The sequence below is a fragment of the Mizuhopecten yessoensis genome, unplaced genomic scaffold, assembly GCF_002113885.1.
Source record: "Mizuhopecten yessoensis strain PY_sf001 unplaced genomic scaffold, ASM211388v2 scaffold10821, whole genome shotgun sequence".
NCBI classification, from domain to species: Eukaryota; Metazoa; Mollusca; class Bivalvia; order Pectinida; family Pectinidae; genus Mizuhopecten; species Mizuhopecten yessoensis.
The window spans coordinates 607,073-625,807 of record NW_018408738.1 but is presented as its reverse complement, the minus strand read 5'-3'; the positions used below and the strand labels follow the sequence as shown (position 1 = coordinate 625,807).

The 18,735-nt window shown below is 33.5% G+C and overlaps 2 protein-coding genes across 6 annotated transcripts in view; both read left to right on the top strand.

Moving 5' to 3' along the window:
- The window catches only part of LOC110462678 (L-ascorbate oxidase-like), a 40,369-nt gene extending 27,752 nt beyond the window's left edge, over positions 1–12,617 (top strand). For all 4 annotated transcript variants that reach the window (XM_021516766.1, XM_021516768.1, XM_021516765.1 and 1 more), the window contains 9 exons: positions 63–202; positions 585–752; positions 2,810–2,916; positions 3,256–3,395; positions 3,722–3,792; positions 4,804–4,930; positions 5,173–5,460; positions 6,403–6,603; positions 9,912–12,617. In XM_021516766.1, coding sequence (XP_021372441.1) covers positions 63–202; positions 585–752; positions 2,810–2,916; positions 3,256–3,395; positions 3,722–3,792; positions 4,804–4,930; positions 5,173–5,460; positions 6,403–6,603; positions 9,912–10,177 — 1,508 coding nt within the window. In that variant the 3' untranslated portion in view covers positions 10,178–12,617. The remainder of the gene's footprint in view (positions 1–62; positions 203–584; positions 753–2,809; positions 2,917–3,255; positions 3,396–3,721; positions 3,793–4,803; positions 4,931–5,172; positions 5,461–6,402; positions 6,604–9,911) is intronic.
- Positions 12,618–13,586: 969 nt separating this feature from the next.
- The window catches only part of LOC110462666 (L-ascorbate oxidase-like), a 12,194-nt gene continuing 7,045 nt past the window's right edge, over positions 13,587–18,735 (top strand). For both annotated transcript variants that reach the window (XM_021516746.1, XM_021516747.1), the window contains exons 1-6: positions 13,587–13,958; positions 15,612–15,712; positions 16,490–16,635; positions 16,926–17,037; positions 17,371–17,477; positions 18,279–18,391. In XM_021516746.1, the coding sequence (XP_021372421.1) occupies positions 13,682–13,958; positions 15,612–15,712; positions 16,490–16,635; positions 16,926–17,037; positions 17,371–17,477; positions 18,279–18,391 (856 nt within the window). In that variant the 5' untranslated portion in view covers positions 13,587–13,681. The remainder of the gene's footprint in view (positions 13,959–15,611; positions 15,713–16,489; positions 16,636–16,925; positions 17,038–17,370; positions 17,478–18,278; positions 18,392–18,735) is intronic.

The following is an 18,735-nucleotide window of genomic DNA, read 5'->3' as shown; positions in this document are numbered from 1 at the left end:
TTAAATATATAAAAACTCTAGACTTTTTAATACAAAACAATAAACTTTCTATGTTTATTCAGGAAACTCATTTTTGACAAATATGACTGCAGACAGCGTACAATGGACAGTTGAGACTTTCAATGTGACAGCTAATGATACGTACAGATTCCGAGTGATCAGCGCTACAATGGTTTACCCATTACAGGTGTCCGTCGATCAGGTAACCTGGCCGTCGACTTCATAAAAGGAGTTGCTAAACAATATTTAACAAAACAGAGCGCAAATATGTATCTCTTTTTTTGAAATTTTATTCTGAGGACGACTTTCTGATAAATGATACATATATCATTCTTAATTAAGTATGATTGATAATGAGCAATACAGTCCATTGAGCGCGTGAGTAATCAACGTGATTTTTTTCTCTCTCTAAAATAAGTGTTAAGAAAGTCAGCCGAAGAAAGTTGTTATTTTATTCTTTATTGTTTTGAGTTCATACAATTTATAAGCAATGATTATTGCATCCTCTAGCGTATTCATTTTTAAACATAATTATAAATATTTCCGATGCTATTAAAAATATCATAACTGTTAAAACTCACTAGCACGAGCTGGAGGTTGTTGCCGTGGACGGGAACGCAATTGTTGGCGTTAGAGGTGACGCCGTTATTATCAATGGTGGGGAGCGTTTTGATATGCTGGTGCGGACGGACCAACCAATCGGAAGTTACTGGATTAGGGTATCAACACTGGCAAACGGCGGACAAAACCAGGTACAGTTTTTTAGATATATAAAGCTTACGATTTTGTCAAAATATCATAGAACTAACAAAACGACACATTCAAATTACTTTAAAACTTTCCCACAATCATTCAATCATTGTACTTTTAAGAAGAACAAGTTGCTCACGTGGTGTGTTTTCTAAGTCGCACAAGTGTTGCCTATTGTTGTTTCGTTTTTGTCCTGTTGATAACGATAAGATGGATTGGGCTTGCATAGCAATCTTAAAGTCTTCACATGAAAATTATGTTTAGTGTCAACACATTTTTGCCACAATTCATGTTATCAACGCTTGACTAGTAAACTGTCATATGGGGAAATCGATCAATAACTGTTGTCACTACAATTACAGGGGTCACCCGGACGTCAATGAATGTTACTGTCACTGTATACATCATTTTAATGTATCTACTTCCATTTAGTACAGTTCTTAAAAGATTCCTTCGATGAATACGACGTAAATAGCAAAACATCCTTTAACTCTCTAGATTTATAACTTAAACCATTAGACCGCCATCAGTACAAAGACTAGATAAATAGAACTTGGGATAAGTATATTTTGTACTCTATGTTTAGTATGTGCTGTAATCTTCCCCTACTTTAGAGTTCATAATATTTCATTTTTATTTTTTGTCTTTTAAGTTGATGACATCATACAAATACTGTATAATAAAATCATTTATCATATGAATACCGTGTTATGTAGAGTCATAAAGCTATCACATAAACTATGTTTATGTAACGTGTGAAATATCACTCTGGAAATGACATCACAATCGAATAGGAATAATCAATGTGACATCACGTTATTGTGAAGCGGGCGCAATTTTCGTCGTTTTAGAGGCAGCAAAGTGCAAAATATTCGTTTCAGATCACAATTATACAGTTTACTTTGTATTATATGAGGCTTGCAAACATGAAAAGTCCGAAATTTGTATCATAAATCTGGCATAAAGGGAAACGTAGGACAGATTCTCTATGTACAAAACACATATACTATATAATTTGCTATTACTAACAAGTTTATAATCTATCAATACAAAACATGTTTTTAAATAACATTTCACATTAAAAACTTTGATTTAGAAGCATCTTACCTGGTCAACAGAACTACACTGTATTATGTTATCGTTTTATTCGGCATCATTATCATATCTTTAACCTTTGTGGAAGGGACACACGATAATTTATTCATTTAAGGATTATCATTTCTCACAATGGGGGCCTGCGACAAGAGCAATACATATAATGAATCTCGAGTAGATTCTAAATTTAAAAAAAGAAAACAAATGAGATATTTTAAATTGTACTCCAATTGAATTTGAGAAACTAGAAACTCATTACAGAATTTTTCATTTTACTTTAAAGTTAGCAAAATAACTTAATTTCTTTTTTACATGTTAATAATCACCTTAAATCTATATATTTTATTTTATTTTGTACTGTATATATCGTAGATGTCAAGTCTAAAATGTGAAATAGCACGACATGTACATTGTATATGAAAATATATCAAGGCATTAAAAAGCCGTGTTAATTGTGAATGCATACTATTGAGGATGTACTTACATAACCGTCTTATCAATTATTTACATTGATTACATATAAAACTATGATTAGTTTGACCTGTCACGTTTAAAATTTTCAGTCCATGAACTGGAACGTTATATCTAAAACGTTTCAAACTCACATACAATGTACCATATAGCAAACTATGTTATAAAGACGACTGTTGAAATTTCTGAATATAGACAATATCCCATGTGCTACTTCTATTGGTCAACAGGACGCATTGATCAAGACATTATGGTAAATGCTATGTCATAAAGTACAAAATATAGTTTAACAATTTTCCAAAAAAAAAAATTAAAAAAAAAAAAAGATATTGTACGAATTATAGGAATTAAAAAACCCAAATAAATCTATGTCAATACAAGCTTATAATAAAAATATAGTGCTACAAGCATCTGAATTATGAACTTCAATTGTATTTAAAGTGTAATGAAACAAACAAAACCTAGTATTGATAACCCGTTTGTGTGCTACCAGACTTTAGGTATTCTACGCTACGAGGGGTCTAATTCACTTGTACCTGACACGGAGAGAACAAGGTGTGACGTTACTAGACCATGTATCGTGGTGAACTGCCTCTTCGGGTAACTAAAATATACGACATTTTACGTTACCAAATGAATAATAGTGTAACAAATATTTCCTTTTCACTATCCTACCTTTTCCTTCCGCAACTGATTTTTCATCAAAGTGTCACTTTTAATTTATGAGTCATATTATCAATTTTGACAAATCTTAAACACCACACCTGGAAATAAACTTACTCGAATATTACGTTTAAAATAATCTGTAATAGCCATGCATTTATTTCTTAAAAAATGTTTAATCACCGTTTTTGGAAAAATATCTCTATTTGATACAACAATAACATAGGATGCTTGAGTTGCCAGTATCTGATAGTTTGTCCATTTGTTTATAAACAGGCAGTACCCAGATGACCTCTACACTCATTGTGTGTCGATTGGGGATATGAAGTCAACACCTGAGGTGATTCAAAAACACCCAGTCTCCTTGGAGTCGGCAGACGCATTCCAGGAAATTTTCCTCAACTTCCACTACACTCGTTAGTCTCACTCTGACTTATTATAACTTCAGGATTAAATGCCTATCTCAGTATATTAATAATTATCTATCGTAAGTTTACGTTTATACGTGTCTAGTAAGGGGTTTCGTAGCTAAAGTCGTAGTTTTTAAGATTTGATTTAAATACATGTATACATTTACTAAGATTTCTATCTTTTGTTCTTGTCATCCCGAACTCCAAGTATTTTTCCAATTGTTTTATTAGTTAATATGCTTAGCATTTAGTGATTCATAATTCAAATGTAATTACACTTGAGTAACCAACGCAGCATAACATAATTTTTAGCATCACGCTATTGAAAACAGGTGGCTCCCCGGACCCGTTTCCTACATCGATCAATGGGAAAAGGTTTATCCGACCTTCTGTACCGCTGCAGGTAAGTCGTGTGTTGTAATAATACCTAATTTACATTATAATTTACAACTTCTATTGGCCTTACGGCTTGAGTTGCTATACATATTTTTTGTTTCGAATAACATATTCGGCTAGATTTTACAAATGAAATATAGTACGATGGATTAACTTTGTAGTGAACATGCTTATTTCTAACTTTACTCATGATTGTGATCTTACTTGATACCTGTGGTGTCAATTTCCAATTTTGTGGAAGTTTATGCATTTTTCCTTATTTAGTCAATATCTGTCGTTATAATTCCTGTTACTGCAATATCCTGTGTAACTGTAGTTGTCTGTCATGATAGCATGTTATGTTATCCCGAGTTACTGTTTCTGTCTGTCATGTTATCACATGCCTAACTGTTATTTTCTGTCATGTTTTCACATGGCTAACTGTTATTTTCTATCATGTTTTCACTTGGTTAACTGTTATTTTATGTCATGTTTTAACATGCCTAACTGTTATTTCTGTCATGTTTTCACATGTATAACTGTTATTTTCTGTCATTTTTTCACATGGTTAACTGTTATATTATGTCATGTTTTCACATGCCTAACTGTTATTTCTGTCATGTTTTCACATGGTTAAATGTTATTTTCTGTCATGTTTTAACATGGCTAACTGTTATTTCCTGTCATGTTTTCACTTGGTTAACTGTTATTTTATGTCATATTTTCACATGGTTAACTGTTATGTTCTCTCATGTTTTCACATGGCTAACTGTTATTGGCTGTCATGTTTTCACATGGCTAACTTTTATTTTCTGTCATGTTTTACATGGTTAACTGTTATTTTCTGTCATGTTTTCACATGGCTAACTGTTATTTTCTGTTAATTTTTGCACATGGCTAACTGTTATTTTCTGTCATGGTATCACTTGGCGAACTGTCATTGTCTGTCATGATGCGTCATGGGTTACCGTTTGTTTCTATTTTGTCTATCAGTATTGTTGATGGTGACGTTTGAATTCATTATGATTTACCTTTACAGTTGCTACCTAGTGGTAATGACACACACGTTCGCTGTGCTGATGCAGAATGTCAGGATATATGTGACTGTACCAATATCGTCAAGTTGGCAATCAACGATACCATTCAACTAGTTCTCCTCAATATGGGTACGCTCGGACGGATGAAGTTCAATAATAATTAAAAAAATACAATATATGATTTGCTGAAAAATATGTAAACAAAGCACTTAACCCTTATCAATTGATTACTGTGCTTCTTGGAAAGGGGTTCAATTTCTATTTTTAGGCTAATATATTTATCATCCCTATAATAACATAGGGTATATTGATTGTCGTTAAAAATACTTTATTCGTTGCTAGCTGACATAGCTTCGTTTTGAAATGATCAGATAACAGCAGAAATGGTCTGGCTCATGGAATTCATATACATGGGCATCATGTTCACGTCATAAAGGTCGGCTATCCTAAATACAACACCGATTCTACTGGACGTATCACTGAGCAGAATGCTGACATTCTGTGTGATACGCCAATCTGTAACCATGCGACTTGGCTAAACCCGTCCTGGGCAGGGGATGGTCTGCCTGAAGCCAACATGGAGGATCCGCCATTGAAGGATACAATCCTGGTTCCCCGGCAAGGTTACGTGGTTGTGAGATTCAAAGCAGACAACCCAGGTATTTTAAACTCATATTTTTACTTTTTACTTTCTTTTGCATTTGAAAATTATGACAAAAAATGTTTTAGCAGGAAAGTATAATTTGACAAAAGATAACAAACAATTTGCCCCATTTTATAAATTAAACCTTCGATATGTAATAGTTCAATAATATCTTAACATGTGCTGTGCTTTATGTTTAGATAATCCAATTTCTAAGAAGCAATATGTCTAGCTTGTCGAACGAAAATAAAAAGCAAATGAAGTGTACAGACAACAGATATAAGCATTATATCATCATATCGACCAATCAGAATAGTACTTTCTACTCCCTGTAATTGAAAGCCACAACACAGTTTAAAAGATTAAGTGATAGTTGATAGGCGGTTAACATAGAGAATATTTAGGTGTGATTTAAATCATAATTCAAACTCATAACTGATAAAACTATGGCAAAATACGCACGAAGGAATTAATTCCAAGTAATAAGACCAGGTGTTCCATAATGTTAAGCGTCCTTTGCTTTATTGACGCCACCTACCATGTACATATAGGTCAATTATATGTCACGTCTTCACGGCTTGAAATAAGGTTGTGACAACAAAGCCATAAGGCACACTACTGAGCATAATCAATGTGATAATACCAGAAAATGTGTTGAATAGCCAATTCAAAAATGTCAATCTTTAGATAATGGGGCCATAGATTACGCTAGACGTCTATGATGCATAGGTATTTTTGTTATTGTAGGGACCTAAAAAGATGTCATAAAGAAAACGTTAAACATTTCCCGTTTAACCTCTAAATATCCTTTATATTCCCCTTACAATCAGTAGAATAAATCTTTATGGTATTTTATCCATAAGATAGTCATGACTTACTTCTGTACCTAACATATAAACTGAGAACAGTAAACCTTTATCTACTCCTCCTTAAAACAACTCATACCGTCTACTGCCAGGGTTTTGGTTCATGCACTGCCATATGGAACCCCACGCAATAACAGGGATGGCACTCATTCTACAAGAGGGAGAAACTGGACAGATGCCAACCCCTCCATCAGGACTACAAGGATGTGGTAACTTTTTCTCACTAGGTGCTTCGACAAATCTTCTGAAAGGGAATAGCCTTCTCAACACCTTATCATCAGACCAAATTCCAGGTAAATCACGAGGAGACATTGTTAACATATACTGGAGTATATCGTGTGTAACAGATATTGTGATTGTAATCTCCGTCTCCATCTAACCAAATCGTCATAAATCAACAGGTGATAATAAAATAACACTAATGTGACAACTGTAGCAATATATTTCAACGTAGTTGGCTCTGTACAAAATAAAAAAAATAATATGATATAAAAAGGTCACTGTTTCAAATAAATCAGAAGGACAAATACCTCAGCATCACGATAAAATTTACACAGCATTATTACTGAAAGATAAAGTTACCACAATGTTAACGTACCAGAGCAAGATACAACACACAGCATTAACACAACAGCACGCATTATAACACAGTATTAAACAGATGGACTACTAGAATATTCACCAATAAGAACAAACTATTACAAATTTTAATAGACAAGGATAAAACACTGAAATATTAATCGACAAGGATAAAACACTTAAATATCAAAAGACAATAACAAAATACTAACATATTAATAGGCAAGTACAAAATAATAAGCAAAGTGTTAAGTCTTAGGAACAAAAACACCATAGTGTTAATTATCAAAAAAGCAATTTTAAATGCAACAAAAAGAAATACCACATTGGCTATACACAATGACAAAAAGACAAAATGTACTTTAGTGTTTATACAAACGGACAAAATAAACCATATTTTTTTAAAACACGCAAAGACAAATTACAATAGTAACAGTTTAATACAGCAGCTATATGACGAAGCTTAATAGTAACAATGTAATACCACAGCCATATGACGACACATAATAGTAACAAGGTAATACCACAGCCATATGACGACACATAATAATAAGGTAATACCACAGCCATATGACGACACATAATACTAACAAGGTAATACCACAGCCATATGACGACACATAATAATAACAAGGTAATACCACAGCCATATGACGACACATAATAATAGCAAGGTACTACAACAGCCATATGACGACACATAATAATAACAAGGTAATACCACAGCCATATGACGACACATACTATTAACAATGTAATACCACAGCCATATGACGACCCAAAATACTAACAATGTATTACAGGAGCTATTTGAGGAAACTTTATAGTTGGAATGTAATGCAACAGCCATATGACGACACTTAACAGAATCAATGTTTAGCAACAGTCATATGACGACAGTAAATAGTAACACTGTAACGCAACAGCCGTATGCAACTCAATAATCAAACACTGAAATACAAAATTCATATGACGACGCTAAATATTAGCAATGTAATACAACAGTCATATGACAAAACTAAACAGTAACAATGTGATACATCAGCCATAATACGACACATAATAATAATAATAATGTAAAACAGGAGCCATTTGATTATAAAAATGTAATTTATCAGACAAATGATGAAACTAAAAAACAACAATCAGTTTAAACAGTCCTATGACGACACTTAATAGTTGCAATGTAATACCGCAGCCATTTTACAACACTTCAAAGTAACAATGCAATACAACAGTCATATGACAAAGCACAATAGTAACACATGTATACAACCGTCATACGACGTAACGTAACTAGATACATATGTAGTAACAATGCGATGCAACAACCATATGACGTAACTAAATAATAACAATGTAATAAAACAGTCATATGACGACACTTTATATTCATTTGTTATGTAATGAGCATAAACAATCCTATAAACATAGGACGCATGTACGAAAAGTGTAAATGTATTTAGATTATTTTTGCACTTTGAACTCAGGTAATCCTAGGTCATATTGTCTTAAAGCTGCTGTTTCATTTGCATTTGGTAGATATTTTAAAAAATTGGATAATAATTTTTAAATTGAGCGTATCATGATAGAAACATTATATGTACCGACAATCCTCGATTATCTTTATCAAATAATGATTTAGGTAACTAAAAACACAACAACAATTCATTTTAATTGCTTTAATAAGTTTGTAAGAAAATAATTGGTTATATGAATTGATAGAGATATTATTAATCTGTACCATTATAACACAATGTTACAAGGTTTATGCCATTAAAATAACGAAACACTTTCTCTTTCTGAGACGTTGGATTGGATAAGTACATAACAAAATCTAAAAAGGATTTTAATACGGGTTCTTCTATTAATAATTGTTTTCTGTACCTTTGAAAATGTGGATTATCTAATAACATATGTAACATCTGGAAGTTAACATACAATAAAATTTGCTTTACCTGAAAAAATTACGCAAAAGTACTCTCTCGAATTTTTTTTTATAATCGTGAGGGAAAAAATATGAAGACACTTATTGTTGAGCATTAATAATTTCATTGATATTTTCATGTCGCTTATCTGGATCATTTTATGGACAAATTGAATTAAATATTTTAATCATATCTAATACTGTTCCTATACACGAAAGAAGAAATTACTTCAAACATGTAACAAAAATGGTCACAGAGAACAGGATGTAAAGCTGTATTGTATATGTTAAATTCTAGAGATAGTTGCCACAAACAAAAATAAATGATTGATAAAAATAACAATGCTTAGGATACTCATAACAGTGTGTATGATAAATAAAGAATATATATACAATTTGTGTTTTTCATCAAATCGTTTTTGATTGACATAGTAAGATACATATCGTACTAATCCTCTCACCACAGTTAACTTTCTTACATAAAAGTTTAAACCACAGACTTAACTAGTGAAAACCAGTTTTATTTCCAGACATATCTTCAATTTTCGAATTAATTCAGTAATCAATATAGGTGCCATTTTGAATTATTTATTCCTTTTTTATTTGTGATTGCTTGTTAACGCGTTTTTAAGTGTTTATTCTTTTATTAAAATTCGAATTTTATAAGGCTTAAAACTTGAAATGGTCGGTTAATTTTTAATAGTACAAACACATGTGTGTGTTTGTGTTACGTCCATCTTTCTGACAATTAAACAGGTATGTTATTTTTGAAATATTAGACAATAATTAAAACGACATCATCGTAAAGTCAAAATCAGATAATAACCAAGCAGTTAATGTGTAAACGTATAGATTTCTTTTTAGATTTTAGAACATTGATTGAAGCCCTATTTATATTATTACAGGAGTTACGGGGAGTGAAACACGTTTAAAGACCATAGTATGGTAATGATAAGCATTTAGTATACTGGGCCATGTGCTTTTATTTTATTCCCTAAAACAAAAGATTTACATAACTTTATTCTTTTAATTAGAAGTTCAGAAAAACTTAAATGCATCGCCAACAATTTATTTTACCAATATTTCCCATTTCAGCCTCCGACAGCATGCCTTGTGGACATTGGGACCATTTCAAGGTGAAGGAGCCTAGCTACATCGCGGTGATTTGTATACTATGTGTACTAAACATCACTAGCCTGGCTGTTTTGTACGTGAAAGTCAAGTACACCGATAAGATCAGTAACATCGAGGCAGTCAAGCTCAACCGGCGGATAGAAATCAACGAACGAACAGAACCAGAGACATTTGGGAACCATGTTTACATGAACAAATACGACAAACATTCTTACACCAGTATATAATCTTACACATTAACAAAAAAGAGAGGGGGGTTTTGTACTAATTGGTTGAAAAGTGCCTTAATATTACATGTATTATCTATATTCGATATTTAAAGATTATTAGCCTATAAATGTACTTGATCGGACTTGCTATTTTTTTTACAACAATAGAATAACTTAATATGGCAGATCCACATATACTGATCACATGGTAACGTGTCACAAGTTACTCGACGTGCGCTGCAGAACTAGAACGTTTCGAGGTTAACATTAAATAAGGCATAAAGTAAACCATTCATGTGGAAAGTTGTGCTAGTCTCGTGATATTTTACCTCGTGATCTTTACACAAAAGATGGCAAAACACAATATAAAAACCCGTGCACCAAAACATGCTGACTTGCAACTAGTACATTTAAAAATATATCTATGTCTATATGGCCAAAAACGTGAGGTGGATATTGAGAAATCCAAAAATGTTAGGCAATGTACCAGTAAACAATGATCCGGTTATTGTTTGGGAAATGCTAGTACTAAAATAAACAGATTTCGGGGTCTGGCTATGGTAGGCGAAATTCAAGTACTAGTAAGTACTGAGGGGCCTTGCTATGTTAGAAGAAATACAATAACAAGTAAGTACTGGGTGTCTGGCTATGGTAGAAGAAATACAATTACTAGTAAGTGCTGGGTGTCTGGCTCTGGTAGAAGAAATACAATTACTAGTAAGTGATTGGTGTCTGGCTATGGTTGGAGAAATACAAGTACTAGTGAGTATTGGGTGTCTGGTTATGGAATGGGTAATACTAGTACTGGTAAGTACTAAGAGTCTGGCTATGGTAGGAAGAATATTAGTACTAGTAAGTACTGTGGGTCTGGCTATGGTAGGAGGACTAGTATTAAATAGTACAAAGTGTTTGGCTTTTGTAGGAAAACTAATACAGGGTCTAGCTATGAAAGGCGGAGTACTAGCACTAGTAAGTTATAAGGGTCATCTATTGTAGGATGAATATTAGTGCTAAAAAGTACTAAGGATCTGGCTATGGTGGGAGGAATACCAGTACTAGTAAGTACCGTGGGTCTGGCGTTGGTACTGTGGGTCTGGCGTTGGTAGGAGGAATATCAGTACTTGTACGTACCGTGGGTCTGGCGTTGGTACTGTGGGTCTGGCGTTGGTAGGAGGAATACTAGTGCTAGCGAGTTCTGTGAGTCTGGCGTTGGTATGGTGGGTCTGACGTTGGTACTGTGGGTCTGGCGTTGGTAGGAGGAATACCAGTACTAGTAAGTACCGTGGGTCTGGCGTTAATACTGTGGGTCTGGCGTTGGTAGGAGGAATACCAGTACTTGTACGTACCGTGGGTCTGGCGTTGGTAATGTGGGTCTGGCGTTGGTAGGAGGAATACTAGTGCTAGCGAGTACTGCGGGTCTGGCGTTGGTATGAGGAATACTAGTAGTAGTCAGTACCAATGGTCTGGCTATGGTAGGAGTAATACTAGTACTAGAAAGTACTGTGGGTCTGGCTATGGTAGGAGGAATACTAGTACTTTAAAGTACTAAGGGTCTGGCTATGGTAGGAGGAATACCAGTTCTAGTAAGTAGTTATGGTCTGGCTATGGTAGGAGTAATACTAGTACTAGTTAGTACTGTGGATCTTGCTATGGTAGGAGTAATACTAGTAATAGTTATTACTGTGTGTCTGGCTATGGTAGGAGTAATACTAGCAGTAGTCAGTACTAAGGGTCTGGCTATGGTAGGAGTAATACTAGTACTAGTTAGTACTGTGGGTTTGAATATGGTAGGAGGAATACTAGTACTAGGAAGCACTAAGGGTCTGGCTATGGTAGGAGTAATTCTAGTACTAGAAAGTACTAATGGTCTGGCTATGTAGAGGGAATGCTAGGTGTAGTAAGTACTGGCGTGTGTGGCTATTGTAAGAGGAATACTAGTACTAGTAAGTACTTCGAGTATGGCTTTTGTAGTAGGAATATTAGTACATGTTTTTGTGGTTTACAGGGAAACATTATAATAAAGCAAGTTTATGAATGTTTATACATTGTTTGATCTCCCGGGTTTTCCCAAGGTTTCCCCCTGATTTGCTGTTAATAATTTCCATTTTTGCGATAAATGTGCAGTTTACATATTTATGCTCGGACTATTATTTGACCTTTTGAAAATACATCATTGCATTAACATCACATATTATACCATGTTATTGTCATGATATGATATGAAAATGCTACAAAATTGTGTACTTCCAAGATATTAGTCCTGTAAGAACAATTTTCATAAGCTAAGGAGATTAAATTTCTGTTTATTTTTTGTCCGTTATTACCTTCGTATCTGTCAATTACTTCTGCTTCATCATTTTTAGGGAATACTCAGCTACTGTAGGTAGTTTCATTACTGGTGCTTTTTTGTTTAAGTGTATCTTTTATACTCTTTTCCCTACAATAAACATTATTTCATCTTACAAAATTAACGTTTTCTTTGTCTTTGTTTTTTTAACTTTTCAGTTTTGATATATTGTATAACTATAAGATTATTTAACAGTCAAGAGAGCTAGAACTATTCGTGTTCGTGGAAATTAGCAGTGTGCAGTAATATTATAAAAATGCAACAAAAAGAATAAATTGTTATAATTGTATAAACAAATCCAAAGCTTTACGAAACATTTAGCAACAGTTTATGGTAAAATGTATCATTAAGCTGTGTTAAAATTGTAATCTGAACAAAAAAAAGAGATATCGTTATCGGATAGCAAGAACCCTTGCACCATACACACATACACATGTATTCACATTACCACACGACACTTACATTAGCAATTACACAAATATTCACCAGTGACGTTAAGTGATTATTGTTTGTTAAGATACTTCTACAAACGTTTATGTTTCAAAGATAATATTTCAATATTCTTGCTAAGAAAAAAACTCACTTCACATATTTACTGTGAAAATCGCGCTAGAAACAGAGACAAACAAATGTGTGCCTGATTGAAAACAAAACACAAAATAATATTTTTGAGGGTATAAGCTATGGTTTAATATACACAGATACAACATTGTCCGACTACCACCACATGGAGGCTCCCTCTTTAGGTAGTTATATATATGTAACATGTGCAGGGTGCTGTGTGATGAGTCCTGTGTTTACCTCTACCACTAAATAAGAATTATCTCAAGAAAAAGGCTAACATGCTATGTTGAAATTTTAATATTTTACTCCCTCGACCAGGTAAGATGGAAAGTTGGCAATCAAATCTTGAGATTTGTATATGAAATTAAATGTTAATATGAAACAAATAGTACAATTAATTGTGGTCTTAGTCCATAACTGCATGGACATACTGTTAGTGCAAGCTCACTGCACACATTGCTATGTAACGGATGTTAACAAAACAACCGCGCACAAAGCAAAAAATAAGTAGGTCAACGTGTAAGACCGTTGATTTTGACGGGGTAACCGCTGGGAACGTATGATTATATAGGGGTATTCAGTGTCTCACAAATTCCACTCGCTGTAAGAACATGTCTATTCGTGCGTCCACGACTACTTTCCTGATCATCACCAGCGTATATCTAGTTTCTGGATACAAAACTTTAAGATTTGATCATCATGTCACGCCGAGTTGTAGCGAGGACGACGAAATTTGTGAATTTAATTGGACTATCAACCACACGTCGACAATGTTATTGTTTCACGGCAATGATACAGAGGTGGGCCGTGTATTTCCTTTAGTTTATGCTAACGAAACCATATACAAACGGATTGATTGTGAAGAGTACGAGGAAGCCACCCTGGAAGGTAGGTCTTACAGGAGAGAGCAAATGTAATAATCAAATAGTATTAATAAAAAGGTAAATTATAGATTAATTAACATGTTCTTGTTATAACAATGATAAAGCGTTGTACTGTATGACGTCAGAGTAACCGTTGCACTCTACAGGTTATTGTCCGTCACATTATTATCACATGTACAGCTGACTATATTTGAATTAGTGTATGAGATGATGTTATTTCAATACTGTTACTAATTTATAAATGGAACTTTTGTTCAAAAATGAAATAGCTCGGTTCTCTTCACGAAAATAACATGCGCGCACAACAGTGATCATCTGTCGTGAAAACAAAGTGATTCAGAGTTATCTATGTAATATCGTAACTAAATCTGGCTATAAAACAGCAAGAGTTGCGACATGTTGTTAAACTGTAATTTGAACTTTTAAATCGGTTAAAGGGCATTTACCAGGTATTTGAAATATAAAATAAAATTTAGACGTCATGATCATGATGTGCAAAATAGGTCTTGATCGATAAATGTTGTTGAATCCCTTTTTCAAAATTATTTCAGAAAGAAAGAAAGAAAAAGGAAGCTGCTCATTAATTATAAAAAGTGTGTGTGTGTGTGTGTGTGTGTGTGTGTGCATCTAGACGTATTACAAGAGGGTGCGGGATGTGTGTATCAAGTAAGGAAAAGTTCATGGTCGTTAAATAGATATCATAAGATTACATATAACCTTACAACTTTGAAATAAGCCTTCCTCTGTTGGTCAGTTTATAAGTCAGGTTATAAGTTAAAATTTAAGTAAGAGGTTGATGTACACGAAATGGGTGTATATGATCGACATAGATGATGATGAGATTCTTTTCATTTTAATAAGTCAAATTATGTCAAAAGATCTAAAAGTGAAATCGGAAGCTAACCTTGTGCTCTCAGTTTTTGTAGAATGAAAAAAAAATTAATAATACTTGCAACACCAGTATAACTTAACAAATCTCCGCCTCTTCCATTCTTTGACCTTTCACCTACGGATTAATACGCTTAGCCTAATTGCTTTTCTTTTTCATTTCAATACAATCGTCTGTTCAAGGAATAATTAAGTCTTGGTTATAAAAAAAAGAATGTGTCTAGGGGCGATCGAACAGCCAATGTGATCCCAGATTACCATCTTAACTCCGTAGGTGTAAACATACTAGGGGAATGAGCAGAAAAAAGGGTTGCAGTATATAATGGGACTGATGAACTGTGAGGCATGCCGTCCGTGTAACGGAGTGAGTATATCAACGTTATATATCGGGAGGAGTACAGCATTTATTACAGACGTAATGCCGTAGAAAACGTCAAATCATCAGAACACTGAACAAATAAACCAACATAATTATACATATCGGTTAGCGAGTGATGCATCAGGAAACAAGCAAAACTGCACATCATCTGATGGATATATTTACCGTTGGAAAATACGCCAACTGAGCTGAGCATCTTTCCATGAGATTTGGAATGACACAAGATCAGTCTATTTCGGTGATGAAGTAGGTCGCCATTAGAAAACAAAATGTGATTGTATATTTACATGGAGTATAATTATTGCCATTAAAATGCTCGTAATACTTACCATATAATAAACATATTTTAGTATACATTATAGGACACATTCATTTGTTTATTATATGTAGCAATTACCGACACCATAACAGCAGATGGTCAGTATAAAATTCTCTACACTGTAAATGGGCAGTTTCCTGGACCGTCTATAGTGGTCTACCAAGGTCAGGAGGTAGGTTGTATTTGAATTCTTTTTTTATAGTTAATTAATTGAGTATTAAAGTATGGTTCTAATTTTTTATTATCTCACTTGTCGATAAGCTACAAGTAATTTGGTATTTTCTCTATATTTGGCACTAGGTCTGTCGCCAGGTAATTATTTCGCACGTTATACGTATGCTGACATTCAATTAACGCACTCAAATAAGGTTCAACAATGAGCAGCATTCCGTTATAAGAGGGAGATACCACATGATAGCCAATCAAATCATAATAAACACTTTAACGTGGTGTCTTGTCCATATAGCTTTCCTTGATTTATGTTTTAATCTTAAGAACTAATAAAACGACTATAGAACGTTACATTTTGGTGAACTTGACACATACGTCGAGAAATGCATGACACTTACAAGAGGCTATTGAGTTTCAGCTTGAATGAGTCTTATCAATGTCACATTCCTAATAGAGATAGATAATTTCCTTATTGTTTAAAACATATAAGTAAGTATACAAATATTGGTATAATCACACCACCTAATTGTATTCAAAATAGTTGTCTCCCTTCGAAGTTCTCCATTTCATTAGTATTTAAAAAAATAAAATTACAGAAAAAATACACCAAAGAATTGAAGGTTTTATTTGAAATGATATACATGTATATATCAGTATACATCAGTCGGACTTCGTTGTGATTAAAAAACGATAATGCACACTTTTTTAAACTAGCGTCAAATGATATGCCATATATATCTGTGATGTTTTAAACATGATATTGCATTTTTCTTGGAAGGTGGTTGTTAATGTTAAAAACGACCTAGTAAATGAAGGCGTCACTATCCACTGGCATGGTATCTATCAGAGGGGAACGCCGTGGATGGACGGAGTAGACATGGTTAGCCAGTGTCCTATCAGTCCTGGACAGTCCTTTACATACAGGTAGAAGGAGCAGAGTTTTCTTGTACCGGCTTTTTTAATATATAGTTAAGTATATAGATTGATTTGAAGTTGTAGAAGCGTAATCTATTAATCAGGTACTTTAACATAACCTTAACTCTGTATGCTAGCTATGTATATAATTCGTCTTTTGTTTATCCCTTACCATTTCCTTTTGTCTAATTTTCAATTACAAATAAGTTGATATTTAAAAATGAAACGGTGAATGAATGATATAGTTTTTGCAAGTTTTCATTATTTCCCTCTCGTTCATTGTGTCCATTTCGATTCAGGTTTTTTGCGGAGCCGGTTGGGACACACTGGTATCATTCTCACCATGGTGTACAAAGGACAGACGGTCTTGCTGGAGCTCTAATCGTTCTCCCTAGAACCAGCAAACAAACGGTAGTTATTTACTACAGTTGGTGATATATTACAATCTGTTTACAGGAAAAGTAACTTTGTTTATATGTTTTTCATTTCGAAAATCTTATTTATTTTATACCACGCTATGTTTTATTATAGTTTCGCGTCATATTTATTAATACTAGTATCTACAATAAGCGGACTGATACAAACAAACTATATATAACTAATAAAGACAAGTTTCAAGGCGGCGTTAGTAGTCAACATCGTCTCTGTCTCAATTTGTTCTAATGTTTTCTTCGTCTCATACGTTTTTATACTGTTTGTCAGTTTGGTTTTTAAACTTTATCTATCGAACCTTTTGCTGTGCAGATTCAAGAAACTGAGTCCGTGGAGGAAGATTTTTTAGTCCTTGCACAGGACTGGTACAGCTTTCCGTCTGTAGAAGTGTTGTTGATGTTTACATGGAACATTCGGCGGTACGTATGTATCTACGATATGTATTAGGGCATGGAAAGGGAACAGCTTATGTACTAGGTATTCACACGTTTCAATCAAATACTTTGTATTGATACGATAATATTCTGTTGTCGTCGTATCAATATCTAAGTCCTTTAACATAGTACATAGCTCCACGAAATGTATAACTAAGACATGTATACATATCTGTTTCTACCAACAATATAAGAGATACGGCTTTTATAAAGTTTGCAGTGTGTATTCAAAATCTTTTATTAAGTTATTTAGTACATATTTAATTAAACAACTGGGATATTCGTATTGTTTCCCAATTGTTTTTTTTATTGTTTGTTTTTCTCCAAATTAATGACAGTTCATTAATGACCTTTTATATAATAGTATTTTCAATATGTTATTTTTTTAAATACTTTCGTCTTAAGATAATTGTCTATAAGACAGCTTCATAAAATTGATATAGCTACTTGTTGTACATTAATAAAAGCAAAGTTTTGTGCTGGCAAAACAAAACAACTTTAAAATATTTCATGGAAACAATTCTTCGCATAGATTGTACAAATCCTTACAAAGCTCTTACAGAGGTGTATCGTTATGTGTAAGCAATATTTATATCATTGTCAAAATCAGCATAGATGGGAACCAAATATTATCAACAAATTTGAAGGATACTCAATATCAAACTTTTATAGCGATTCATTATTCTTTAAAGATAATCTTAAAACAAATGTATTTGGTTACCTAGACAAGGATGAATTATCTTATAGGAGAATATCAAACTTTCTTTTAAATCTTGACTTTGCTAGATACTTGTACGGTGTGAATGATCCTCGCTGTTTCGTTTCATCCGAAATAAGAAAAAGTGACGATGGGTTTACTGGATTTATGCTATTTGATAGCGGGGTCATCAACGGAAGGGGTGAGTAACAGTGGTGTGTGGTGAAATGTCAGCTGTTGTCGGCGCTGATATGTACTGGCTAACTCAGTCTTTTGTTATTGGTTTTATATAACCAGATGCTGCTTATTTATTTTGAAATATCAATAAAAGGTATACATGTATATCCTTAATCGTTTAAATAGTCTTAAGCAATAAGCTTCAATAATAGAATGAAAATAACATAAAAATCTTACCCTGGCTATTAAACTTTCTGGAGTAACCCGACTCAACTTATAAAATCTTAATTAATATACACACACGATGGTGTTACCCTTGAAATACATATATGAAAACAAAACAAAAAAGGCATTTATTGTTTCATAATT